The sequence below is a fragment of the Podarcis raffonei genome, chromosome 1, assembly GCF_027172205.1.
Source record: "Podarcis raffonei isolate rPodRaf1 chromosome 1, rPodRaf1.pri, whole genome shotgun sequence".
NCBI lineage: Eukaryota > Metazoa > Chordata > Lepidosauria > Squamata > Lacertidae > Podarcis > Podarcis raffonei.
Genome location: NC_070602.1, coordinates 87,775,191 through 87,803,017, shown reverse-complemented (window position 1 = coordinate 87,803,017; position 27,827 = coordinate 87,775,191). Strand labels below are relative to the sequence as shown.

Genomic DNA, 27,827 nt, shown 5'->3' with positions numbered 1-27,827 from the left:
CAACTCTACAATTCTATGACCACTCAGCCAAACATCAGGTGAGATTTTGATGAAAATTGGAGGGGGCAAATCCAATGGCCCAGTCCTATGCGTATTTACTCAAAAGTAACTATTGTCTTGTTTAATGGTGCTTATTCTCCAGTGAGTGTGCTCAGGATTGCAACCCTAGTTACTGTTTCTGTAGAGGGGAAGGTTCATTAAACATGCTCCTCAAATCACTGCACTAGAGGAAGACTTTTAGTTCGACAAGTCTTTAGCAGGTGCAGCAACACTTTATAAGAGGTCACTTACAGGCTGCAATGATTGTCTGCTAGATATTAAACAATTCTAAACAGTGACAATGGAGTAGAGCAAGGAAGTCTGACAAATATGCCCAGCATAGTTTGGTACACTTTGGAGACTGGGGAGTCAATACTTCCATCTTAGCCTCATCCCACATTCCATTAATGGACCAAACAATGTACATTTGTATATGTTTACTTGATTTGCATGTTTTACACAATTTGCATAGTTACAGTATGATGGGAGTTTAGAAATCTTAACCTTAGGGATCTTCCTACGAGGAACTGGAAAAAGATTGTATAAGAAAGATGAGAACAAGTCTGTAGGAGAAGACAACAGACAGTGGGCCACAGAGAGGGATCAATACCTATGGTATAGAAGGAAAGTCAATCACTGGAATCACACCCAGACTATTATACTTCTTTCTTTCTTTTTTGGTAGCAAAAATTGACCATTTCTCTTTTATTCACAATTAAAAGGATTTGCTTCTTTAAGAACTAAAGAAATTCTTATTCTTAGAAGTCCACTCAGTATGATAGTTTCTACATTAGTTAGGTACTATATTTCATAGAAAACTGCAAGAGTCTCTTAGTGTGACCTAGAGTAAATTTTGTTCAATCAACTTTCAATTCCCAAACTTTGAGTGCTCTCATAGTGCTCTGCATCCTTTAACCATAGCTAAAGGATCAGATATTATCTCTAAGCCTCTTGTGCCCCTGCTCCCAACTGCAAATTTCCCTTGTTGGCTTTAACCACTTACAACTGTAAACAGGAGTTAGGGCTTGCAACTCTTATTTCTAACCTGTGGCTAAAGTATTGGGAGCGTTATATACATGCATGCAGCGTATCACATGCATAGCATTACATTGTTCCACATCTGATTGCTGTTGAGACTTATGACATTTTTTTAGCTTATTAATGGAAGATAGTGTCACCGACTATGCACTGTCCATGTAATATCTGCACACCTGCAGTATGTTTGGTTTGCCAAGGATGCTTTTATACAGGCTGCGCTGAATTTCCCTAGGAAACGTTTAATAGCAGCATTAAGAAACATCACCTCTGGAAAACAGACACTGTGGCACCGGAAACTAGAATTATTTCCTTTCAGGAACTTTCCCCAATTTCTTGAAGGGACAGAAAGTATTAAAGCATTCTAAAGGGGTTTCTTTTCTTTTCAAAACTATATTCAGGTGTCCAAATATGAATGTACACATTTGGGATAATAATGTCAAATCTGAAATTATTTTAATTACTAACAGTCAGATAAGGTATAAAATGTACTTTAGAAAAAGGACAGTAAAAATGGTACCTCATTCTTTGTGCCTCCATCAGGGTCAGCATGCCGGAACTTAATTATATTGTTGCGATGCACATGGAAACCTCCATATCTATTTCTACGCAGCTTGCTTTCTCTTTTTGCTTAAAAAGAGGAGGGATCGTCTATACTCCATATAAAAAACCTGGAAAGCCAAATTCTGCAGGCTCACCACGATGCAAATTCTGCAAATACTATTTGATTATTAAATCAAATGTACTTAAGACAAAGACTTCTGTTTAGCATCAACATAAATGGTAACGGCTTAATTTTGACACTGATACCTATTCAAGTACTTTAAAATTTCATCGTAAGCATGATAATAAAGGAAGGAAGGAAGGAAGGAAGACTGGGTCTCATTAAGTATTTTATGCAACAGACAGACCAGTTGGGACAGCATGAAGGATGCAGAACAGAAAATTATCAAGAGAGAAACTAGCCTTCACCCTGGCCACCAGAGCACAACTCATTGCGGTTCTTAGCAGATTAAGTAAACTAACTTGTGGCACAGTATGTGAAGCCTGTTCTTCAACTGTAAAGGTTTATGGATCTACAGTAATCTGTTTATCTACGATTCCTGGTCTAGAACATTCACACATCAGAACTACTTGACTCAAAAGACTCTTGAACTACTTCAGCTAGAGAACCCTCCTGTATAGTCTTTTAAAATTATAAATATACATTTGGTTGCAGGCGATGCACTAGTCAGATTTCTTTTCCAGAATACACCTTGGTTGGCAGTTTGAGTTTGCAGCTTTTAAACCTGTTTCCAATACTGTGGATGAGCCTCATGTCAAAGCTGAAACACAACCAAAACCTCCCAGGGCATCTATCTACATATTACAAAGAACAATTGGACACATTTTCCTTTTCTATATCTGCTAACAACATGTATATTTTTCCTGCATCCTGAGTTAATCAGCAGTGCTAGGAAAAAAAACCTTAACACACAATTCCTGGCAGTCCCAATAACTTGCCTTTCCCCCCTTAAATAAGGAATGAATATGTACTAAAGTGCTTTATGCGAACCACATCAGTACATTACCGAAACAAAAAGATCTTAAGTCCTAAATGGGGAACGAAATCTGCAGTGTAAATATGCAGAGATTATTAACAATCTATATGAAATAAAGAATCAAGAGAAACAACTTCTCCCTTGTCTTTTCTCAACCTTGTGTAAAAAAAAGTGCAGTCAGAAAATAAATGCAGTAGGTGACAGCTGGGTTGAAGCAGGCCATCAGTGATAATGTGCAAACGTGTGTCTTAGCAGTTCATCTGCGGATGGTCGCAATTTGGCCTCAATAAATATTCGCTTCAGAAAATCCCGACCGTGGTCCGAGACATGAGGTGGCAGCTGGGGATTGGTTGGCTGTGTGGCAATTTTAAAGATGGCAGCCATTGCTTCAAACTCTGCCCAAGGTGGTTTCTCCGTAAGCATTTCTACCACGGTACAGCCTACACTCCTGTAACAGTCAAGAATGAAAAGCAAGTTGAAGTCACATAAATTAAGAAGTATCTCTACTATCTGCAGGAGTAAGCAGACAGGGATATCTAAAGAGCACAACTTACATTCAGTTCAAAAGACTGCATTTCTTTCACATGTTGGAGTAGTGTGTATTATCCCAATAATCAGAACATAATAATTCTGTTGCTAGATCTAATGGTCAATCTATCAATAACTTAATTACCCAACAGCACCACAAAGGGTTTGTACACTTGTAGGCACATTTACCTAAAAACCATAGGCCAGCAAAAGTGTTTTGTGTTACAATTAAATCTCTAAAATGGTGGGAGACTGAAATTGTACTGAAGAAAATTAGAATACGAAGTTTGGAGCTACATTAATTCAATATTTAAAGTTGCCCCTCAATTTTAGAACTGGCCGTTGTCAGACTGAGCCAGACAACTCTCCCAACTGTCACTCACAGGGACTTGAGGAGAGAACCACATTGCCCTTGTCGAGAAAAAGGGCATACAGCATTTTCAAAACAAACAACTGCATTTTTTTATGTGGAAAGGTTTTCGATGCTTATTGTTGTAATAATCTTATGCAAACACTTTGTGAGATACTTCTGAAAAGTGACATAAAATACCTTGAAAAGCAAGGAAATAGCTGCAATCACTGCAAGAAAAGAACTTACAAATCTTCTTACAAAGAAAACTCACACATAGCAGTCTCTGAAGCTAGAATAATCTATTAGAAACACATCGTTAATTCTCCTTTCAGGAACATAATCCAAACTAAATGCAAGTGGTGCCAACAATGGTATGGGCCATGGGATGGTGACTTGAGATAAGGCCTTCTCAGTAGTTGCATCCTGGGACTCCCTTTCTGTAGAATGCATTTGTTTATCACACTGATGACACTTGGCCGTAAACTGAAGACACTTTTGCTTGCCCAAGCTTTTAGGACATGAACATTGTCTGGCGATTCAGCAGTTCTTTATTACTGCTTATGTTTTTCTATATTATAGAGAATTTCAAATGTTTTAATCATTGTAACTATTATCATGTTGTATAAGTGCCTGGGCTCCTGCAGGACAAAGGGCAGGATGATGATAATAATATTAGTAAACGATAATAATAAAATGTCAGAGTGAAGAGTTAAAACTAAGCTTTCTCCATGATATGCTAGTTTTTTAAAAAAATAAATAAATCTGGAATACATTTGTTTGTAGGGAAGAATATTATCTGAGACCCCACCTGTAACATGAAGTAGTCTAGACCCAAGCCAAACCAGAGAATCAGTTCAAAAAATGGGAGCCTGTGAGCTGTATCAAAGAGGCAATGGATCATCTCAGGCTCCTCCAGAGATCATTTTCTCACATGTATTACCTGAATTCTTTCACAGATCTGTACACAACTGACCAGTCATATTGCCCTGCTTACTAATGCCATATCATTATGCCACTTCTTCATAACTTTCTAATCCAGATTTGTGAACAGTGTGTCCTAAGTAGATGAAAACACACACACACACACACACACACACACACACACGTGTGTCAAGCATACCATTTAATGTTAAGACCCCTGTACATCTGATTTTCATTGGAACAGCATAGACATACCAGATATCTGCTTTCCTCCCATACCCTTCTCCACTAATGACTTCTGGACTCATCCAGTATGGCGTTCCTGTGGCAGACTTCATACCTGTACCAGACAAGCAAATTGTTTGAAGCCGCTTGCTGGCACCAAAATCGCCCAGCTTAACATTCCCTGCAGAGTCTCTGAGAATATTTGCACCTGCAAAACACAGAGAGATAAAGTTTGGTGTATATTTGGTAGCAAGCCAACTCTACAGAAGACTTATAGTAGTCCCATGGGGCTAGCTGAATCTTACATGACATTACATGTACATCTGCTCAACGTAGAATTCAATGTTTGATTCAGTGGCCCTTGCATACAAGTCAATACATTTGTGTACACAGATCAATTCCAGGGTGTCTTGGCACTTCACCCACATAAGTAGGCCAAGGTAGAGGAGACAGGATGAGGAAGTAGAAATAAAATTACTATTGTTTTCCTTGAAAACTGATAGATGTGTCAAGAGGTGTGTGAGCCTGGGGCATTTGCCATGCTGTTTTCCCTGGGCTTTGGAACTGTATATGGCTGTTTTGCGAATTTGGTGCAGTGTCCATGTCAGGACTATGAGCCAGACTCAAACTGCAACTAAGCCATGTACTCCCTCGTTGGTGATCTTAGGCAAGCTGCTATTCTTTCAGCAATATGGGGATAATACTGGCATACGAGGAACATTTTACACATTAGCACAGTAGTATATGTGAAGCTCTTTAGGCACCGAGAAAAGCACTGTGTAAACGCTAAATATTGCCAACCTTTGTGGTTGAAATTCCAAATACAGTGGTACCTCGGGTTACAAACGCTTTGGGTTACAAATGTTTCAGGTTACAAACTCTGCTAACCCAGAAGTAGTTGCTCCGGGTTGCAAACTTTGCCCCAGGATGAGAACAGAAATCAAGGAATGGTGGTACGGCAGCAGCAGGAGGCCCCATTAGCAAAAGTGCGCCTCAGGTTAAGAACGGTCCTCCGGAACGAATTAAGTTCATAACCCGAGGTATCACTGTACTGGAAAAGCATTCACAATGAATAAATGGAAAAGATTCACCTATTGGTACCATGATAGAGTTGTTTAATGTTCTGACTGCTTTGGATATGTTTTGAGAATTTTTTGACAAATCAATATGAATGAGAATGTCTGTTAGAATTTTCTAGCAGTCTTACTTGAAATGATGTCTTAACTTGAAACGTTGTAAACTACCAACAGATATATTTATATTTTAATTGCAAGAAGAACCTTGAATAAAACATCGTCTTGTTTTCATCATAAAGATTTGGCTCATTACTGGCATTTAATTAATAGTTGTTATTTTTTTCTAACCATATTACTTATCTACAATTTGGTAAGTGCACACCTTCAACAATTCTCCCATTCTTACCTTTAATATCTCTATGTACAATCATGTTACTGTGCAAATAATGAACTCCTTCCAAAATCTGCCGGGTATATTTCCGAGTCACATTCTCCGTGAGTGCGCCATATGCCTTCAACTGATCTTTAATTGAGCCCTAAAGACAAAGGAAGAATAAGAATACTGTAGCACCTGTTTTAAGAGTAGAATCACTTTTGCATGAAAAATGGCTGCATTTAAAAATGTTTCACAAGTTTGTAGAAGCAATCCTCTAAGGACCCTTCCCCTATCTGGCCTTAACTCTAACTAGCCCACATTACTATCTATATCCAGATCTCTGGCTTACCCCAGGCATATATTCCATAAATATAGAGAGTGTCCTTTCGGGAGGGTCCCTCAAGCAGCCATAATACTGAACAATTCTCTCATGTAGAAGGTTTTTCAGAAGCTGAATCTCACATTCAAGTGCATTTACCTCCTGGAACGCAAGAGCACAGGATTAGCCTTAACAGAATCTGACAAGCAGATTCAAACAACAATAAACACATCATTTAACTTGCACTTGGAACCGAAGACTTCCAAAGGCCACATTGGGGCTCATCCTTTAGCTCACTAGTAGAAAGCCTTGAACTTGGGGAATTAGCAAATCCACCATCCCCAACTATTAAATAAGAATGGCTAAATTGGATAGTACTTATTATTTTATCTAGTACACCACATAAAATTACCATTTTCTTATATAAAGACTGGACTTTTTCGAGTCCCTTTGAAATGAACTTGAGCAATTTAAGAGTTCTTATTCTGTTATTTTCACCGCACAGTGGCTTGGGTTTCAACGTCTTCTTAATGTCCACATGGCAAAGTTACCTTGTAGCAGCAAAAATAAAACTACAGGAAATTTTCAGATTATTGACTGATGATTGATTGCATTCATAGCCTACCTTTTTTCTACATGGAGCTCAAGGTGGATTGTACATGGTTTCCCCCCTCCTCATTCAATACCCACAAAAAAGACAGTGACTGGTCCAAGGTCACATTCAGTGAGCTTCATGACTGAGTGGGGATTCGAACCCTAGTCTCCCAGGTCCCACTCCAGCACTCTAACTACTATGCCTCACTGGCTCTGGAAGTAGTTGGGTAACAGATACATGAGGCACCTCTCCATATATGAAGCTACCTGGACACTGCATTCCTGGTCCTGTTCTGCCTCCTCCAAGGAATGTGCAGAGGGAGGCAACATAGAAACAGGCCTTTGCAGTGGTGGCTGCCCATTTATGGAATACTCTCCCCAGGGAAGCAAGCCTGGTGCAATCATTGTTTGCTTGTAGGTGTCAGGCTAAAGCGTTTGCGCTCAAACATCAGGAAAGAGAATTAGTTTTTTAAAAAACTTTTAATGCTCATCCTGTTAATGAGGTAAGTAAAGATTTGTCCTACTATTACACATATTACTGGATGAGCATGTTCAGGTTTTTTTATTGTTTTATACTGAGTTTTAATGTATTTTATGCTGTAAGTTGCTTTGGGACACTCCTCTGTGTGAAAAGTGGTCAACAACAACAACAACCAATTAACCAACCATAACCAGTACTCTTACCTTGCTGGTCTCCGGGCTGTCAGGATCAAACTGAACTTGCTTAACAGCTAGCTCACGTCCTGTATCTGCATCATAGCATAGATAAACTCTGCCAAATGCACCCTGCCCCAGGAGTTTACCTAGTCTCCAGTTAGTTGGAGCTCTTGGGGCTGAAAACAGAATATAAAAAAATCAATTTCTATTACTCAAAGAAAAAGGATCAGAAGAATGTTTCAGCAAGGATTCATACATACACACGTTGCATTTTGCATTTAAAGACAACCTTTAAGACAACAATCTGTAGTAATGATCAAGAATGCAAGCCACAAACTACTCTTGCTTTCCTCACTTTAATGCAACTAAAGTAACTTAAAATTAAAAGTGGCATTTTATCTGGCAGAAAAATCATTAAGCTATTAAAATTATTTATTAAAAGTAAATGTGCATCAATAAATATCCCCTGAGTAGTTTGCAACATAGCATGTTGTAAAAATGCTAAACATTTTCCATCTGTCAAAAACTCAAAGAAAATGCTCATTAAGCACAGCAGTGTGACTAATAGGCAGGCTGCTGATGTCTCTTGAAAACTTATCCATGCATCTAAGGATAGAACATTAGTTAATAGTTAAGTAACTATTTAGTTTCAGTCTGTACCAGATGCCTTTTCAGTCCAAAGTATCTCACACAAAAGATTACTTTGGACTGAGGAGGCACCTAGTACAGACTGAAACTAAATAGTTGCTTATGATAGCAATGTACTCAATTAGGGCAACAAACTATTACAGTTGCTCAGTCACATACAACTTAGTAACTTTACCCTGTCAGGTGTGAGGAAAGTTTTTTGTTAAGTATGACACAGTTTTTTGTGAGGGACAATGTATTGAAACATTTCCTCCTAATGTCCCAGGTTTGCCCATGGTGTATCTCTTTAGAATTACCAATTTCCCCACAAAAGTGCTAGAAGCTAGTAATGCAAGATACCTGTGTGTATTTGACTTTTAGAGAGACGTCTGTGCCAGCTGTTCTTCCAAAGAAATAGGCACATGCAATACATAGGCCCTCTGCAGGCATTCAGTAGGAATGCAGAAAGGGACAAGCAGGAATACACAGGCATGTCGGGCACAAACTCCAGCTGATGCGTGATCAGGGTGAGTCTGAAGGGGGCTGCTTTACATGTGGGTTTTCCAGCAAGGGGACAGTCCTGGAGGCTCTACCCACGAGCACCACTGACTGCTGCTTCACAAGAGCCAGGAGGCTTATATGAAAGTCATTCTTGTCCTACTTTTCTGTAGGTGTAAACTGCTAACATTCAAATAGCAGCACAGGAACTCACTGGGACAAAGAGACTCAAAGTAACTGAAAAGAAAAATAGGAACGCAGGTAGTCCAGTAGAGACTGGGGAAAGTACATGCAAACTTTAAAATAATGGCAAAAGAAATTATTTGAGACATCATCAGACAAGCAAAAAAAAAAGAAGATCCAAAAAGCTGCCTTGTTCAGACCGATGAAAATGTTGCCATGGCTGGTCTTAGTACAGGGTGGATGGAGTGACCACTCCAGGCACCACAGGCCATTCTCCTGAAGCATTTCCAAATGAGAACAAGAGGGCCATGTATTCAAGCCAAGTAGGTTCAACCCACAGACAATGTCAAGAACTGACACCTTGGGAACGTTAATAACCAGTGGATATAGGGATAGAGAAGGGACGTGGGTGGCACTGTGGGTTAAACCACAGAGCCTAGGACTTGTCAATCAGAAGGTCGGCGGTTCAAATCCCTGCCACGGGGTGAGCTCCCATTGCTCGGTCCCTGCTCCTGCCAACCTAGCAGTTCGAAAGCATGTCAAAGTGCAAGTAGATAAATAGGTACTGCTCCGACAGGAAGGTAAACGGTGTTTCCGTGTGCTGCTCTGGTTCGCCAGAAGCGGCTTAGTCATGCTGGCCACATGACCCGGAAGCTGTACGCTGGCTCCCTCGGCCAATAAAGTGAGATGAGCTCCGCAACCCCAGAGTCGGTCTCGACTGGACCTAATGGTCAGGGGTCCCTTTACCTTTACTTATAGGGATAGAGAACTGAATAAGCTAAGCTTGGGTTCACCCCAAATCAGACATCACCACCCCTAAGAGAGTATCCTCTATGTGATGGCACAAAATTGTGTACAGTCCAGCACTTCTATGGGGTAGAAAATCTGTCAAGCATTTGGGGTACCTTATTCATTTCCACCCACACTGGCTGTTATTAGCATGGAGGAACCATACTACATTGAGTCTTATGCTGAAACAAAGTGTTGGCCCAGATGCCAGAAGATCATGACAGCGACTGCCATCAACAGATTTTACTGATGATTTGGCAAAGGAAATTTACAAAATAAGTTCCAGAGGTTTTTGTTTTTCAAGATTTGGTGTTAATAGGTTTTAATAACAAATTTACAAAAAAGGGACCCATTTGACCCCAAAGATTCCAAAATATTACACTGTCAAGTGACTATTACTTTTCAGCCATGTTCAGCAACTGGGAATGGAAAAAAAAAATCTGTTTTGTATTGCGCTATATATATTTTGGTATGGGGTTGTTGTTTTGCTAGTCTGATTGTTCTCTCAAAAACAATTCCTTTTGCAATCATTTTAAAGTTACCTTATTTTTACTGGACTTGTCTGTCACATGGCATTATATGCAGCTTTTTTCCTTACAGCGGCTAGGCGGACTGATATCCATGACTGTCAAAGTAGGATTGTCTATGTCACTTCCTCTTCTTCGCATCCGCCCATCTTCATATTCTGGAGTGAAAACACTGCTCCCACTGCTTGTACTCAATGAGTGATCAGTTGGACTGAAGCTAACTGGGGATCGTAAGCTGTTTCCTTGGGTTCTCCTAGCTCGTGGAAAAGTTTTACGGCCTGCAGAAATGAACAAAGAAACCTACAATACAGGACCATGAAACATTATTTCCATTTGTACATTCCACTGGAAGCAAAGGACAGTAACTGAATGCTGGATAGACTAGAACCACACTTTTCTACCTCAATGGCAATCACAAATGAACAGAGCATGCTACCTCTAGATTAAAAAATAAAGAAAAGTGCATAGGATGAATGAGGAATAAGGAAATACCTTCCAAAGGAAACAAATCTAGCACCATCTCTTGGAAGATTGTACACATTCAGGATACTCGGATCCAACTCTTAACACAACTTTTTCTGTGTGGAAGGAGGAACTTAACTTGGGGAAAGGCCACAGCTCGGTGGCAGGCAGTCCCAGATTCAATCTCTGATGGCATGTACAGGAAAATGTCTCCTATCTAAAACCCTGGTGATTCCCTGCCTGTCAGTAGGCAAGTGTTTCTCAGCCAGTGGGTTCCAACCTGCAAGTGGGGCACAAGGCTTGTACAAGTTGGCCAAGGGCGTTATAAGTAAGCCCAAAATAATTACTGCTTATAATCCTTCATTGGTAGGATGAATACCTCCTACAACTTTTATTATAATGCTGTGTTGAAACTTGTAAGTGAACATGGGAAAGAGTAAATTTTGCATTACAGCACTTGCAAACCACCTTCTGGTGGCTCAAAAGTGTTATGGAAATTTTTGCCTGGATACCTCAAGTAACGGCTATAAAACTGGCAAACTTGTAGTTAAAATGCATGAGGACCTAAGGTCCTAAATTCATGTGATAATAAATCAATGGGCACCATACCAAGTCAATTTTGACGTGGGTTGCCGTATCAAAAAAGACTGGGAACCACTGGGGTAAACATCCCTGCGCTAGATGGACCAAAGGTCTGACTTGGAATAAGACAGTGTCCTATGCTCCTCTGTGACAACAAGGAAATAGATCTCTCCTCATGAGACACTCCTGCCAGATGAAGGTAGTTTCCACTCATTCCTTCCCCTTGCAGCCCCCTGAAAAGCTGTTCCGAAGGGTTGAGGGCCATTCCGGAATAGAACTTGGGGTGGTGCTGGGGGCTGCAGTGGAAAATTTGCAAATACTGCCTTCCCCTCTCTCCCTTCTTTCCTCTAGGGCGAGACTCCGCAGGATCTCAGCCCTTTCTGCAAATAGAGAACTTCTTTTGTGGGAAGGAAACTATGGCTTAAAAAATATAGTACAATGCAGTAAAATATAGTACACTGTTACCTTTATTAAAACTGGGAGTAATTGTAATTAGATTCAGATACGATAATGCCCGTGGGTAACAAGAAACAACGGAAAATTTCCCATAGTTATTTAAACAGCAGAATCCACAATTAAGTTGTCGGCAAGAAACACGACTCAGCTGCCTCTGTGTAATATTTGTATTTGTTATGCTGGAAGCCAATGGAAGTTAATTTGGGATTAAATTCCACGTAATTCAAAGGGGTTTACTAACACGCACATAATATGAAAGTGGCCAAGTTGTAGAGCATCTGCTTTGTATGCAGAAAGACATCATGTTCAATCCCTGGCATCTTCAGACAAGGCTGAGAGAGAGCTTAGTCTGAAACCCTGGAGAACAGTGCACAGTCAGGGTAGACAACACTGAGATAGCTGCACCAAGGGTTGACTTGGTACAAGGCAGCTTCCTATGTTCCTAAAGCAGCAATCCTACATTTAGGTTCCTTTTTCTTTCCTTTCAAATAGTGATTTCTGCCTCTAGGCCATCCAGAAAACTCATGAAAATTAATTATGTTCCTAAATCCATCACACACTGTTATGGTTGCATACAACAGATCAAGAATTAAGGAACATTTCAAACTTGGAAAGGAGACCAGCCAAGAAATACCTTTTTGTATTGCAGAGACACACAACTGAAGATTAAAATTGCCTCTCTTCTGGATAGGAAAGTGCATTATGGTTTGGGGGGGGAAGCTTTCACGAAAGTGTTAAGGGGCCCACAAACTTACCATCATTGTAGTCTTGATGGTGGTATGAAATATGATACCTTCGAGGGTAAGTTCCACCTTTGCCAAACTTCTCAAATATAGGAAGATCATAATCTAAAGGAAAAAACAATTAAGTTCCTGTTCTCAATTAGGCTATTTTGGGTTTGGATGAAAAAGTTAAGTTAGTCAAATGATCAACCAAAATAATTAAGGGGACAGAATACTTCCCCTGTAAGCAAAGGCTGCATTATTTGGAGCTTTTTGGTCTAGAGAAAAGACGAGTAGGAGGTGACACAACAGAAGTTTGTAAAATTATGCATGGCATAGAGAAAATGGACAGAACCAAGTTTTTCTCCTGCTATCAAAGCACAAGGACACCCAACAAAGCTGAATGTTGAAAGATCAAGGACAGATAAAAGTAAGTACTTATTTACATAGCACATAGTTAACCTATGGAACTCACTCCTACAGGATAACCACCAACTTGGATGGTTTTAAAAGAGGTTTAGACAAATTCATAGAAGTTAAGGCTATTAATAGTTATTAGCCGTGATAGCTAAGCTCTGCCTCCACTGATTTTTTGCGGCATGCTTAATCTCCACTGATATACTGATTTACTAGCGTTTAAAAAAATAGTAAACATTTTTGTATGAATATACGGTTGTTTCTACTTCTCATACTTTTGTCATTGTTACGACAGCCTCAAAGACGAATAAAACGTTATTAGGTTAAACTTTATGCATATATCCAGACACACAATGAAGTTACAGTAGATTTTGTAAGGATAGCATCGGAAACTGTACGCATTTGTTTTACCTACCAGAAAACTCTTGGTGATTATCTGGGTAGCTCTGGGCTCTTGGCATCCGGGACTTCGGGTAGTTCTCCCTGTAAGTAGAAACACTGAACTATTACATCCTTGTGTAAAGCACTACCTGAATTCTGTTACCTCATTGTTTTAAAGATCACAGCAGAAAGAAGTGCAGATTATGTGGTTCTTACCCATCTAAAGGGCTGTCAAGCGAAGGGCAGCTTCCTGAGCCAGAGTTTTCAGGACTGCTCAGTGATAACGGATCCAGCATCTGGAAACAAAAGTACAAGAAAATTTGAAGAACTATTACTACAAGTGTGTAACATACACAGGCAACATGCAACAACCTAGGGAAACACAGACTGCGGTTGTCCAGGCTCCTAACATTCTGGATTGCTTATTGTAACACATTATACATAGTACTACCTTTGAAGATGTCTCAGAAACTTCTGTTAGTAACCAAGTAGCTCCATGATGAGCTAAGTAGACACTAGCCAAGCACAAATTTGGATACTGGGAACACCTTAATCCAGTGTTTAAGGAGATACACTGGCTACCAGTTCATTTCTGGGCATAATTAAGTGTTGGTGTTAGAGATGAGCACATTTTCTCAAGCTCACCTCAGATTTATTGGTAAATTATCAGAGATCTTCTGCCACTTGCAACACTGCTTAGCTAAATCTGAAGGATCATAGCATATATAGTTGTACCAAGAGTTGCATTTGGGAGAGCTGCATCTCCCCTGGCCTTTACACCTGGTCCACTGTTAGCCATTAGGTCAGGATAACAAAGAAGGCAACAAAGGATCTTAAACAGCAAAACCTTAATGCAGTAGCCCCTTTTAAAGGAAATGCGGCAGCACCCTAATGCAATAGCCCCTAAAGGGAAAATGAAAGAAAACACTCACCTGATCCATGCTTTCTGGAATGAACTCGCCCTCACTGTTTATACTGGTGAATGAGCCATTCCGGGCCACCTGGTGCAGCTCATCTGGAATGTATCCTGGAGGGGGAGAGCTTCTGTCGCGACTATAATAACCTGTTGATTTTTTAAAATATGTGAGTAAATTATAAAAATCTTTTTACCAGCAAGAATCATCTACTTATATGATTTTAGTATCAAAGTGTAAAGGGAATTGGGGTTGCTCGTGCATAAGGGGGCTGCTGCTCTAGGCAACGTTGTCTGGCTAAACCTTTCCCTGGCTGGACAGCCCTTTTTCCGTGGCTGTCTCAGTCACTGGCAGAATCCGTCAGTGGGCATTTCCTGAACTTCTTCCAACATAAAAGCTCTTTGATGCCAAGTCTCCGCCTAGCCTCCCTGCACGGAAGTCTTCTGCGCAGAGTGGGCGTGGCCAGCGGAGGTCCTGGGCTCTCCCCGCTGGTCTCTGTGGAAGAGTCTTGGAGCCATCTCTCCGAAGTCCTTCCCTGCTCCCCTTTCTTCCTGGTGTCACGCCGATTTCCTTCCCCAAAGGAAGTGTTCTCTCTCTCCCTGCTGGTCCCTTCTCCTGCATCATTGGGGAGCCTTACCTACACTCTTGGCTCCGATGGCAGTTCCCTGACACAAAGCATGTGACATTTATTTGAAAACCCACAGATGCTGCAAGGCACACAAAAGAAATAAGGTTTGACTATCTCTTGGTTGGAAGATAAATTCAAATGGGTGGGGTTCAATGCCGCACTTAAGTGATTGTTCTGTCAGCACAAGTATTTCGGCTTGCCAGACAGAATGATTTCCTCTGTCCTCCACCTGCTGCTGTTCTGGGGGTTCTCCTGACCCTCCCAACCAAGATTTGGGGAGGGAATAGGGGCTACAGAGGGAGAAGAGGGGTGCAAAAGTCACATTGTGCTAGGACTCAATGCGCTGGTCTCCTCTCTCTTACCCACACACAGGTGCTTACCTTTTTATTTATTACATTTGTATCTCCAAATTTGACCTCAATTTAATTCTCACATCAATTCTGTGAAGTATATTAGTCTGAGAGATATTGATTCCCTCCACTCACCACCCAACCAACTCAAAACTGTAGGAATATGAAGTTTGCTTACCTATTACAGAAAGCCTGTTTTTCCTCTCAGTCACTCTGAAAACTGTATTATCCAAATCTTCCAGCGACGGCAGAGGCTCAGTATTACTCTGAAGGTGAAAGCATGGAGCAGTTTATTTATCCCTTTAAAAAAATAAGAAATCCTCCCACTCTTGTAATTTTTCAGTGAATGGACTGTTAAGGAGGACAGGTGCTATTTGCTGTCGTGCCTACACAACCTTAGCAGCTCTTTTCGGACCACAATTTCAAAAAGCCAGTTACAAAAACAAAGGAATTCAAAGATTTCAAATATGTAAACCAGAGTATTTTAAAACTGGGAAGAAATATTCTATTTCTGTCAGTAATATTCTACTTTTGTCATCATTCTAGCCCAGGCATAGGCAAACTCGTCCCTCCAGATGTTTTGGGGCTACAACTCCCATCATCCCTGACCACTGGGCCCAGTTAGCTAGGGATGATGGGAGTTGTAGTCCCAAAACATCTGGAGAGCCAAGTTTGCCAATGCCTGTTCTAGCCCATGAAAAAATACTTTTGCATCCATCTTTCACCCAATGGCAGCTATCAGCACTAACAGATAAAAAAAATACAGTCGCTAGCAGTCTTTGAATTGACGTAGGTCATGTCTACATCACCCCTTCCCACTGCTTTGGTGAGGCAAGTAGTAGGAAGCAAAAGTCTGCAACTTATAAAAGCAGCAGTGTGCTGCCTAATCCAGTGTTACCACAGCAATTCATGCCCTCCATAGACTCTCGTCCCTGTTCAGGCATTCAAATGTGAGGAGGGGAGTGTCCATGAAAGAGCACACTTGCTCTGCATCTTCCCTGCTGCCCTCTGTGGGTTCAAATGCATCTATCTGCATTAATGAAGCCTCCTTTACTCATGGAGGCTTTCACATATTTTGGAACGCTAGGACCTCAGGGAACCTTCTTGAGTGTGACCTAAGAGGGTGGAGCTTGGGTGGTGCTCTCTAATCCCCATGTGTTAATCCTCATAATGAACACCTGAACAGAGCTTCAGAAAACCAGCCATCTGGATTTCTTCACCTGAGCAGATAACACACAAACAACCAAACAAAGCTAGTTCAAAACAGACCAATGGATTTGGATTCATGTGGAAATGCCCCAAAGAGTAATTTTAAACACAAAAAGTTCACTTGTGTCATATGATATCTGAATACACACACACACACACACACACACACATCTGTATAAATAACATGTACACACCTGTGTGTTTCCATGGGCAACAAGCAATATCTTGAGACTCTTCATATGAACACTTCGATCAAGAAGCTGTACCGCTTTGTCCAGGTCATCCTGTGTAGCTAATGGGATCACCAGCTACAGGCAGAAAAATATACGCACAGAACAAGGTCACAATGCAACCTACTCACAGCTGATGTGATTAAGGAATAACACAAACAACTACTATTCAAGAACCATTCTTTTACCTCATTATTGCTGTAATGCAAATTCATTGACTGTCCAAAGGCAACTTTAGCTTTTGATGCAATATCTTCTAGCTTGACAGGTCTAGGAAACTGTAGAATTCTGTAATACAAGGTATAGGTATATGGGGGGAAATCCACCAACATGAAAACAAGTACGTAACTATTGATGACAATGATGAAAGTTAAATTTTTGTTCGTGGAATAGTGACATACCGGGGGGCGGGGGGGAGAGAAAAGCATGTTTTCATAAGGTGTCACACTCTCTCTTAAAAATCAAATTATTAAAAAGTGCATTTACTGAAAAGACAAAAACAGCACCCAAATTAATAACCCCACATTCAGTAAGGGGAATCATTGAATGTACATGATTGCTGCTGGGTAAACTATTGCACTATTCTGGAATACTGTTTCAACCCACCTTACACCAAATAATTACTGCAGCTGAAAAAGTAGTAGTCAAATTGCAACTTGCACAGTGAATTAACAAGCTAATCAGCTTCTGAAGATAGATTTTACCAGCCATTATAAGATTTTCTAAAGTTAGAAAGCCATGCTTAGAAATGATTTATTTAAGATCTGCAGCAGGCTTAAACTATGTGAGTCAATACCTCATTAAAGTAAAACTCTCCTAATTGCGATACATCAACTAGGCCAAGAGTTTCTAGGAAATTAATTCCTATGCCAAAGGCAAACTATCTTAAGGATTTGAAATATGTGCTGTGCAGTCATTTGAGGTGAAATACTAACACAGAATAAATTTGTTCACCAAAATAACCTGAAGTCAGATTTTAGCACAAGAACAGAAGCTAGATCATTTTCCAGGTTTGATCTCTCTGAGCATTAGTAATTTACTCAGCAGAAATGGAAACTAGCTGACCATCATAAACCATGATGCAGGTGCATGAAGGCTCCCCCATTTTCTTTGGGATTCAGGAGTAGCTGGATGCCATAATTGAGCTTACTTTGCATGTGTAATTAGAATTATAGAATTGTAGAGTTTGAAGGGACCCAAGGGTCATCTAGTCCAACCCCCTGCAGTGCAGGAGTATTATAGTGTGTGCATGTGTAAAAATAAATGATTTTATTAAGATATATTGCTCCTTATTCTATTCTAGGAGCAAAAGATAGCAACATATATATTTCACACATATACATGCATTTTTAGCACATTTCTTAAGTTTCTCTTTTCTAAACACTGACGTTGGATAAGCATCTCTCTATTCTCTATCAAGCTTTGCCAATACTCCATAAAGCTACAAAATATTATGGGTTGCATCCAATTGGTTTTCCTTCACTGACAGAAGACAATTTGATTCAGTGGAATTTTTAGCCAGTGAATCAGGGATCACAGTAATCATTAAAGAGTCATTTTCCTTTTGCACACACACACCCCATTCTATAGTCCATACTGTTCTGAAGGGTCCAGTAACCCTTTGCAGCAGATGTGGGAATTCTAGGGGGAATTGTTAAATATTGCCTCAATTCCCATTCCACTGGATCAAATAGCCTTCCATCTGCCGAGGGTCATCAACTGGATGTAACATTCAGAATGGATTCTGGAAACTTGTGGATTATCTTTTTTTACCTTTTCTCTCCTCGGTGTTCAAATTTGACTCGGACATCATTCTGTAAAAGAATTACACACATACTAGAAAACAAAGCTGGGAACAAATATTATTTGTGAATATTCCTCCCTGGATTGCAGATGGCCAACAAATATTCTCACACACTTGAAGCAACATTCTTTGGCAATGGAAGAAAAACTATTGGGAAGTGGGAATTTGGGATATGCATTACTCTGGTACACAGGACACATCTGTTTAAGATCTGTTCTGCAACACTATATCCCTTTCATTTACCTCATAATTTCAAAAATATGTACACCACAAGGTGGAACATTCCCAGCAAGTGGAAATCACTCACATCAAATGCAGAAACACATTCTTCATTGTAAGACAAACACATTACAGGATTACCTGTTTTTTCGGTGAAGATGATTTTGCTTTCCCTGTTTCTTGTAGAGGCAATGGAGGGCGACTTGCCTTATGAAGGACTGCCAAATCCTGCATGATTGACTTCAAAGCTTGCTGCTCATCTGTTTAGGGAGGAAAAAAGAACTATCTGTACCCACTATTCATAAAATGCCTTTGAAAACAAGGTTTATTATTTTTAATACCTCCAATAAAATAAGTAGGATCTGAAGATTGTTCTGATTATACATTTTATTAACTCATTTGTATTCAGACTGTCTAATGTCTCAAGAACTACTTTGTATTCTAACTTATGTTGTTAACATAGATTTCCAAATTTTAATATACACTTGCAAAAATGTCCTGTTTTCAATGTTGGTTTGCATTATGAACACAAGGCTGATGTGCTTGAGCTAAGTTGAGTTGAATCCAAGAACTTACCCATAGCTGCAGCCAGCCAGCAAACCTTTACTTCAGAAGAATGGTTCTCCCATTAGAACCCTTCTATTGCCTATATGAAAAACAAACACATAAATTACAGCAATGAAAAGAATAAACAGTTCAGAAAGGACTATGATTACAGGCATAAAAAAAGAAGATTGCCATGTCCCAAATGTTAAATATAATAAGCCACTGGAAATTAGTTACAGGTCAGCCACATCCTTTCCCATCAGCTTCTTCATGAAGAAGTATGGGTGAAGACTACTATAGGAATTACTTGACTACTGTTCGTGAATAGCCAACAATGCAATGTTGTAGCTTTTGCTGTATTATTATAGCTCTGCAAACCACAGTCCCTTTCTCAGACCTCCAAATTACCATGCAGCAGAGAAGCATTATGTTGGCTGAACTGACACAATAAAGCTGTTGTTGTTTTAACCTCTTCTTGATCTTAAATCATATACTAAAATAATAAAAGAAACCTGTCTGGACAGATATGATTGTAGGGATCACAAGGTGGGGGGGGGGCAACAGAGGTGGTAAACTTTAATAAAGATGAAATATATTTGTGAAGTAAATGCCACTCTCCTCTAGAGAAGCAAAAAGCTGAAGCCCACTTACAACTGTGTTGTCATAATGATTATATATTGTTTATTACATTTTAGTCACCTTTCTCAAAATAACCTGAGTGACTATATGTATGAATATAAAAAAATGAAGTTTAAAACCATAGGAAAAGTGAGCAAATCCACAGAATACTAAAAGCATGCACCCATAAAAATTAAAATCAGAACCAGCAGAAAAAATAAATTCAAGGAAACTAATCAGTACTAACAGTCCATCACATGCCATCTATGCCTGAAACAGACAATTCACAGGATATGTTGAAAATTCAGTGTCCACCAATATTAGAAGACCAAGTTAAGATTTACCCAAAATCAAATTGATTCAACAATAAAATGAAACGCTATGGAAGACAGGTATTCTCTGGACTTGCTCATTTGTCGAACTTAAATCAGGAAGTGTGCAGTTAACATCATTGTAGGTTGCTACACTGTTACATGCATATGCTGATTGTGTTTATCTTGGTGCGTCTTATTGATACATTACTATGAATTTTATTGTTTTATTGACATTGTACACACTTTGGGCCTACTAATAGTGAAAAGCAGATACATTTTACAAATACAATAAAACATAAATTTCCTAGTGGTGCCTATACACCATTCAGAACAGCTAACAATTAAAACCCAGAATAAAATACAATTCTTTTTAAAACATTAACACAATATAATTAAAAGAGAGCTAAGTTGTAGCAGCTAAAATAGAGATTAATACTAATTTAAAATAGAGATTAATACTAATTAATACTAATCTACCCAAATGATAAAACAATACCAGCCTAAACAAAAAGGTTTTTGCCATATAGTGAAACTCTGTAAAAAAAGGGGGAAGCATCCAAGTGTTAAAAAATTTAGGTGTAGCTGCAGAGAAGGATGTTTATCTAGACCCTAGAAACCATGCCTGCATCATACTGTAGCTGGGCACCAACTTGGATGGCTTTAGAAGAGGATTGTACAAATTCATGGAAGATAAGTAGCTATTAGCCATAATGGCTATGCTTTACCTCTGTGGTCAGAAGCAATATGCTATGGAATACCAGTGGCCAGAAACCACAGAAGGGGAGAGTGCTCTTGTGCTTGGGTCCTGTTTGTGGGTTTCTCAAAAGCAGCTCACCGTGACAAGGTGCTGAACTAGATGGGCCTTTGGCCTGATCTGGCAGGCTTTCCTTCTGTTCTTACAGTTGGGACATAGAGAAGAGCATCTCAGTAATATCTTAAGGTGAGGGCAGGAAGATACAGGAAGGGGCTGTCCACAGTATCCTGGTCTTAAGGCACCAACACTTTGATTTATACTTTGAAACAAATCAGTAGCCAGTGCAGCCTGGCAGGACAGGTGTAACATCATCCCATAAGCCAGCATTCTCAACCAACTAGTTTCAAAAAACTTTGGAAAGGTAGCCCCACACAGAGCATGCTTCAATAATCCAATCTGGATGCAACTATGTCTACATGGTCACCATGACCAGGTCCGACCTCGTAGAAATGGACACAGTTGTCACACCAGCTAAGCAGGACAAAGGCACTCCTGGCTACAACTGCTCTTTGAGCACCCAGGTACAAAGCAGAGTCCAGAAGCACACAACCCACCCAAACTGTGAACGTGATTCAAGGAGAGTACTGTCCCATTTGGAACAGGATGAACCCCTATTCCACAACCCCTTTGTCTTGTCTAGATTAAGTTTCAATTTATTAGCCCTTATCCTGCCCAATGGGACGCGGGTGGCGCTGTGGGTAAAAGCCTCAGCGCCTAGGGCTTGCCGATCGAAAGGTCGGCGGTTCGAATCCCCGCGGCGGGGTGCGGTCCCGTTGCTCAGTCCCAGCGCCTGCCAACCTAGCAGTTCGAAAGCACCCCCAGGTGCAAGTAGATAAATAGGGACCGTTTACTGGCGGGAAGGTAAACGGCGTTTCTGTGTGCTGCGCTGGCTCGCCAGATGCAGCTTTGTCACGCTGGCCACGTGACCCGGAAGTGTCTCCAGACAGCGCTGGCCCCTGGCCTCTTAAGTGAGATGGGCGCACAACCCCAGAGTCTGTCAAGACTGGCCCGTACAGGCAGGGGTACCTTTACCTTTACCTTTATCCTGCCCAATATCGTCTCCAGACACCAATGCAGAATATCAACACCTTTCTGTTATAGATGATTGCAACGCAAATGAAAGTCTGGTTTTATATACGTATTCCTATCCGAACCAACTAAAGCCACAATTCAAAGAAGCTGCTACATGCATGTACAGGAACAGCACCTCCGCATTTTACTTTCTCAGCAGGTTTGCATATGTATGTTTCTGTTTACCTCCATCTCTCTCCCCATCATATCAACTATATTTAAGTACAGGGGTACCTCAGGTTACATACGCTTCAGGTTGCATACGCTTCAGGTTACAGACTCCGCTAACCCAGAAATAGTACCTCAAGTTAAGAACTTTGCTTCAGGATGAGAACAGAAATTGTGCTCCGGCAGCGTGGCAGCAGCAGGAGACTCCTTTAGCTAAAGTGGTGCTTCAGGTTAAGAAGTTTCAAGTTAAGAACGGACCTCTGGAACAAATTAAGTACTTAACCCGAGGTACCACTGTATTTTGTCCTCACACAAAGTAGCTGAAACACCACTACCCATGCACAAGAAGAAACCGGCTAACCCTGAAGATTGCAGGAGTACTATCTATCTATCTATTTAGATGGGAAACCATTTGTTTTTTGCAAGAGCAACCTGCAACACAATTTTGGAGCTTAATTTCCTACTGGTGGTTTCCCATTTGGTAATTCTGAAACCTATCCATTGGGCACAAAATGCTGACTGACTGTCATGAAAAACAACAACTATAAACTATGTGAGAGCAGGAACGCAATGGCCAGAGAAAGACACAGATATAAAATGGATAGACAAGGCCATTTCACTGTCTTGATAGGTCACTTCCTCGTTCACACACATAAACTACTTTAAAGTGTCCCCAGGGACAGAATTGAGAGCTGTTCACAGAAATCCAAGATTCTAATGTATCTGGGATTCAGCACAAAGGTGTGTCTGCCACCTCCGCTCAGAATACTGACTGTTAGATGGGGGACCTGTGGGAGGCAGAGAGGAGAATGGGACAGAGTGGCTGGAACCCTGAACAGAAACAGTCCATACTCCACACTGCATTTGTACAGACTAATAGCAATCAAAATTAGCTAAGTGACAGCCCTTCAGAACTATCCATGCAGAGGAGGAGGAGGTGGTTTCACCAGGCTTGAAAGAACCCCAAGGTTTTCATAAATTAAAAACAAATATTTAGAGGTGAAACCATCAGTAGGAAATTAATCTCCAGAACAGCCCAATGGGGGCTGAATATGCTTGGTAGCCATAAAATACTGGCACTGCATACGTATATACTGGAGTGGGTTGGGGAGAATTGAGTAGCCGTGATGCTGTACTGAAGCACCCCACACTACAAAATTGTGTTGCAGGTTGCTCTTGCAAAAAACAAATCTTAAAAACTAAAAAAATGGGCTGAAATGAACAACAGAAACATCTGGATATTTTAAGGTCAGAAAGAACATGTGTGTTGAATTACGAAATTCCTCTGTTCCTAACACTTTTGAAACCCGTCTGCTGCCTAAACAATTAAGACTGAAGATAAGCAGAAACTTTCATGGATTTGGGTAGTCTTCAGCACTGCACACATTAAGTTTAAACTGTTTATTTTATTTTAAGTATTACTCTCTTCGCAAGCCAAGAATTTCATAACACCAACACTATTTAGCTGGCAAGGCTGTATGGAGATTATCACTGAGAGTTGTTCTTGGTACAGGTAAGGAAAAAAGTGCCCCATACTATTTATCTTATTTGGGGAAAAATTATAGACTGCTTAATGTTAGAAAAATTTGAAGCAGAGTACACATATACAATAAAAGACAGCATAAAATCAATAAAAACAACAATAAAACACAAGAACATAAACATCATAAACATACAGGAAACAGAGATACAAAGAGACAGAGTCCAGCCTTAGGGGACAGGAGAGGCCTGAACAAGGTGTGGCTTCAAGCAGATAACTGATAGATTGCACAGGGAAGGGCCTTCCAAATGGCAGGAGCAAGCGTACAAAATGCCCCCTTCCAATTCATCACTCAAAAATGGTGAGGAACCTTTTTGGCCGAATGGGCCATATCTTTATCACCCTCCACTCCTGCAAGTCAACTCTGACAGAAGGGAGGGACAATCCATCTATAAATCATCTGATTTCATAATGATAGCAGATGACTGTCAAGTGCCAAAACTGGAAGCTTAGCCCAAAGTCTTTGCAAGCTCTAGGCTTGATACCTGAGCACCAAACACAGGGCTGGCAAAGCCCCCTGTACAGCAGCTACCAAGCACCCAACAACCAGTTGGTAGCTGGGCACTTGGGAACTATTGCAAAATAGGGGTGTTGCTGGCACTGCCAACTGGCAGTGTATGCCAAGGCGCTTTTGGCCAAACCGTTCCCTTACATACCCCACACCTGACATCATAATGACATCATGTGTAGGACAGTTGGGCAGAGTTCACCTGAAATGGCCTCAAAGACCAAACTGAGTGGCTTGGTGGCCCAGAATAGGTCCATGGACTGCAGATTCTCCACCCCGCCATAAAATAATCTTTAGGATCCGCTACCACCAATAGGGTTTCAGGTTGATTAGCTAAGAGATCAAACAGCTCTTTCAGGTAACCTGGCCCTGAGTAGTTCAAGGCTTTATCTGTCAATTACAATACCTTGAACATAGTTCAGTTCACATACCAACCAATGTAGCAAGTTATGCAGAGTACAAGAGGGTGGGAGCAATAATGTTCAGCTAATAAATGGTTTAATGGTTCTGGCTATACAGACCTCTCTTTTTTTTACATCAAAAAACTTTACAGCTACGTTGCTAACCACTTCTTTGCTTTTTGGCATCAAGTTAAATGTGTTCTGCGAGTTATTTTATAAGTGTCATTTTCTACCAAGGTGATAATTAAATCATTTCACAATTTTACAGTTTCTAGAGGAAGTCTGCATCAGCATTTACTTGGGCTGAAAATAGTCTGAATGACAACCCTTTTGGTAATGTTTTAATATTGTAATGTTAACATGGCAAGGAATTGCAAGAATCAAAATACTATTTTTCCTCCCCCAAAAAAACATTGCTAAGTTGTTTATCCTATATGCTTCTGCCCTGACAGCAACATCTTTCAGCTTGTTATGATCATGAAACTGAATTTTGTTCCTAAATTAAAATTTACAACTGATAGTCACAAATTTGCAGCACTGAAGGGGGGAGTGGCAGTTGAAAATAGAGTTTGAGTAGAGTGAGAAAAGAGTTGGGGAAGGCTCTGTTGTGTTAGCTTTTTGGTATTAGCTTATGTGTTGTACCCACCTCTTGTATTTCTCCTTGTTAAAATTGGTTTAGACAACAACAACAACCCTCAATGTTCTTACATCCCTGCTTTACTGAAACTTCTGCCATTGTTTGAGTACAAGAAGAAGGGGAGAAAACTGAAAGGGGAAAATTGGTTGTTTTAAGCATCTCCCTCAGGTCTGCCTCATGTGAAAGAGATAAAAATGTGGAGCCCTCAGATATTCAATAGTACCTTCACAGAATGCATTTCTATTCTCATGTGTTTGGTCCCATGAAGTTACAGATTCAATGTAGTAATTTAGAAGATATATTTTATTAACAAGCAAACACCCATATATGTACAACATCCATCAAGACAAGCTAACTAGCATACTTGCTCTTAAAATTCTATTCCTCTTAAAAATGTAGTAGCATATCAGCATGGGGTATATGTGCAAAAGAGGCTACAGAATAGGAGAGAAGAGAAGGCATGGAATTGGTGGGTGGTCTATGTGCAAGGCAGAGTTAGAAAAAAATAGGAAGGAGGAGGTAAGAAAAAGGGGTGAAGTTGAAAATGGGTGCAGAGGAAGTTGCAAAGAAAGAGGGAGTGGGAGGCATGGGAGTTGGGATGAAGATGAAAGCAGAGGAATAAAAGGCTCTCCCAGGAGGGGATGGTGGCTTCATCATAACTGGATGGAAGGTGAAAAGGATGGTTATTGGATGCAATGTATTTGGAGGAGGAAGATACAGGAGGTTACTATGGGGGTGGTCTGTGTGCAGGGGTTGCACAAAAAGAGAGAGGGAGGCATGGATATGGGGATGAAGGTGAAAACAGGCATTCAAAGCAAGGCTACAGAATAGGAGAGGTGACTTCTGAAATGAGGTTGGGAAAATGAAAAGTGAGCTGAACAGTTGCGTAGAGTGGGAATGAAAAGGGTTAATGTGGGGGAATTCCAGGGGGATTTGTGAGTGGAGAGAGCACAGATACAGTATTCTATGAAAATTCATTATTCCAAAAGTGAACTTCCACTAGCCTTTATAGCCATTCAACAGAAAATAAGCATGAAACACAAATATCACTAAGTTGTGGTCAGCATCTTTCAGCTTTGATCTTCTAACCAACAATGTTGTGGCAAACCCTGAAGAATTTGTTTGCAAAGTAAGAACGGAAGCTAGATAAATTCCTTGCATGTATTTCCACACTTCACAACTCAGGGCAAAAGGAGCTCTTTGTTCACTTTCCCTCTTGAAAATACCTGATAGGCAATTCTCATAAATTCGCAACATCAAGAACTCAAGTAAAATGACATTAATAGGGTAGTACAAGTTACAAGCCGCAACACATAAAAAACAGCACATTCACCCAATATTCCTTGTCAGTAGAAGTCACTCAACTTGACCATAACCTCTAACTACACTCCACAACTACACACTGAAATTTGTCACTAGCCAACATGGCCACCAAAACTGCACCCACTCCTCCATAAAATCCCAAATCAGGATTAAAACCCTGTTTTATACTTCTAGTAAATCAATATCTCATTTTAACATCAACCCTAATCTGTGCTGACATCCTGTTCTTTGAACCACAGTGTTAAACTGTGGCCTACTTCTTACCTGATGCTCTTTTGCAAGTATCTTGTGGATTCTTGCTTATTTCCTCTCTCTCCATACCTCATCTCTGCAGTTGAAACCAGATTCCTCTGCTGGAGATGTGTCTTTGTGTGCATGTGTGGTAGCAGAGCAAAAAGATGCTATATAAAAACCTTTTTTCCATTCTCAGATAAATGTACACACAGTGTGACTTATTCCCAAATAAGTATGCTTACGCCAAGCCTTACGGTCTGGAGAACTCACAAACCCCACCTCCTTTCCAAAGAAACACACACACATGCCAAAATCCCAGCCACACTCTTGATAGCGGGACTTACATTTGAGTAGACACACGCGCAGGATGGCATAGAAAGAAACCACAATTTACTCCTCCCCTTTCTTCCTCAATGACAACTCAAGGGTCCTCCCAAACCCCGAATCCCCATAGACTTTCGGTACCTGGCTTTTGCCAATTACAACCGCAACCAGGAAAAGTGACCCACTAGAAATAAAGCTAATATATCATATATAATAAATATAGGTTACATGCATGGCTATGAGCTCCAAAGGGGGGTGGGGTCTCCTACACTAAGAGCAAGAGGCTCCTTTCCACATCTCCTCAGACAGCAGAGCAGGCGACATGAACGCGCGCGCGCACACTACCTACCTGTGGGGCAGAGACGAGGAAGTGCGGGGGGGGAGGCGAAGGGTTCCCTCCCCCCAGAAGCCGGCAGCTCCAAGCCTCGAACACCGGAGGGGTCCAGGATCCTGGCTTTCAGCTGAGGCCAGACCCACTCTCACCCCTCACCGGGTATCAGTGAGGGGGGGAGAACAGCAGGCCCAGCAACACCCCCTCCGCAGGGAGGGGGGCAAGCAGCACGTCGATGCGGGGGGAGGGGAACAGACCCACAGAAAAAGCCGGGGGGAGGAGGTGGAAGTGCCCAATGAGGCAGCGGCCCCCCTCACTCTCCCCTGCGCTACCCGGGGGCCGGAGGGGGAAGGGAACGAAGCGCGCAAGGAGCCCCCACCACCCCAACCCGGTGCCCGTCTCCTATTCGAGCAGACCTTTTCCCCCACCCCCACCCCCCACAAGCAACCCCTGTTCT

The 27,827-nt window shown here is 40.9% G+C and overlaps 1 protein-coding gene across 1 annotated transcript; it reads right to left on the bottom strand.

Annotated features, from left to right (window-relative positions):
- Window positions 1-462: 462 nt before the first annotated feature.
- MAP3K2 (mitogen-activated protein kinase kinase kinase 2) lies at window positions 463-27,827 on the bottom strand. Its single transcript, XM_053402670.1, has 17 exons — window positions 27,389-27,827; window positions 19,178-19,247; window positions 18,743-18,861; window positions 18,352-18,392; window positions 16,767-16,866; window positions 16,543-16,656; window positions 15,318-15,405; window positions 14,180-14,310; window positions 13,464-13,543; window positions 13,282-13,349; window positions 12,483-12,575; window positions 10,299-10,505; window positions 7,631-7,779; window positions 6,383-6,514; window positions 6,064-6,193; window positions 4,672-4,849; window positions 463-3,063 (listed from the first exon to the last, which is right to left on the bottom strand). Exons 2-17 carry the CDS (start codon window positions 19,179-19,181, stop codon window positions 2,838-2,840), a joined length of 1,860 nt encoding a protein of 619 aa, XP_053258645.1. The 5' UTR covers window positions 19,182-19,247; window positions 27,389-27,827; the 3' UTR covers window positions 463-2,837.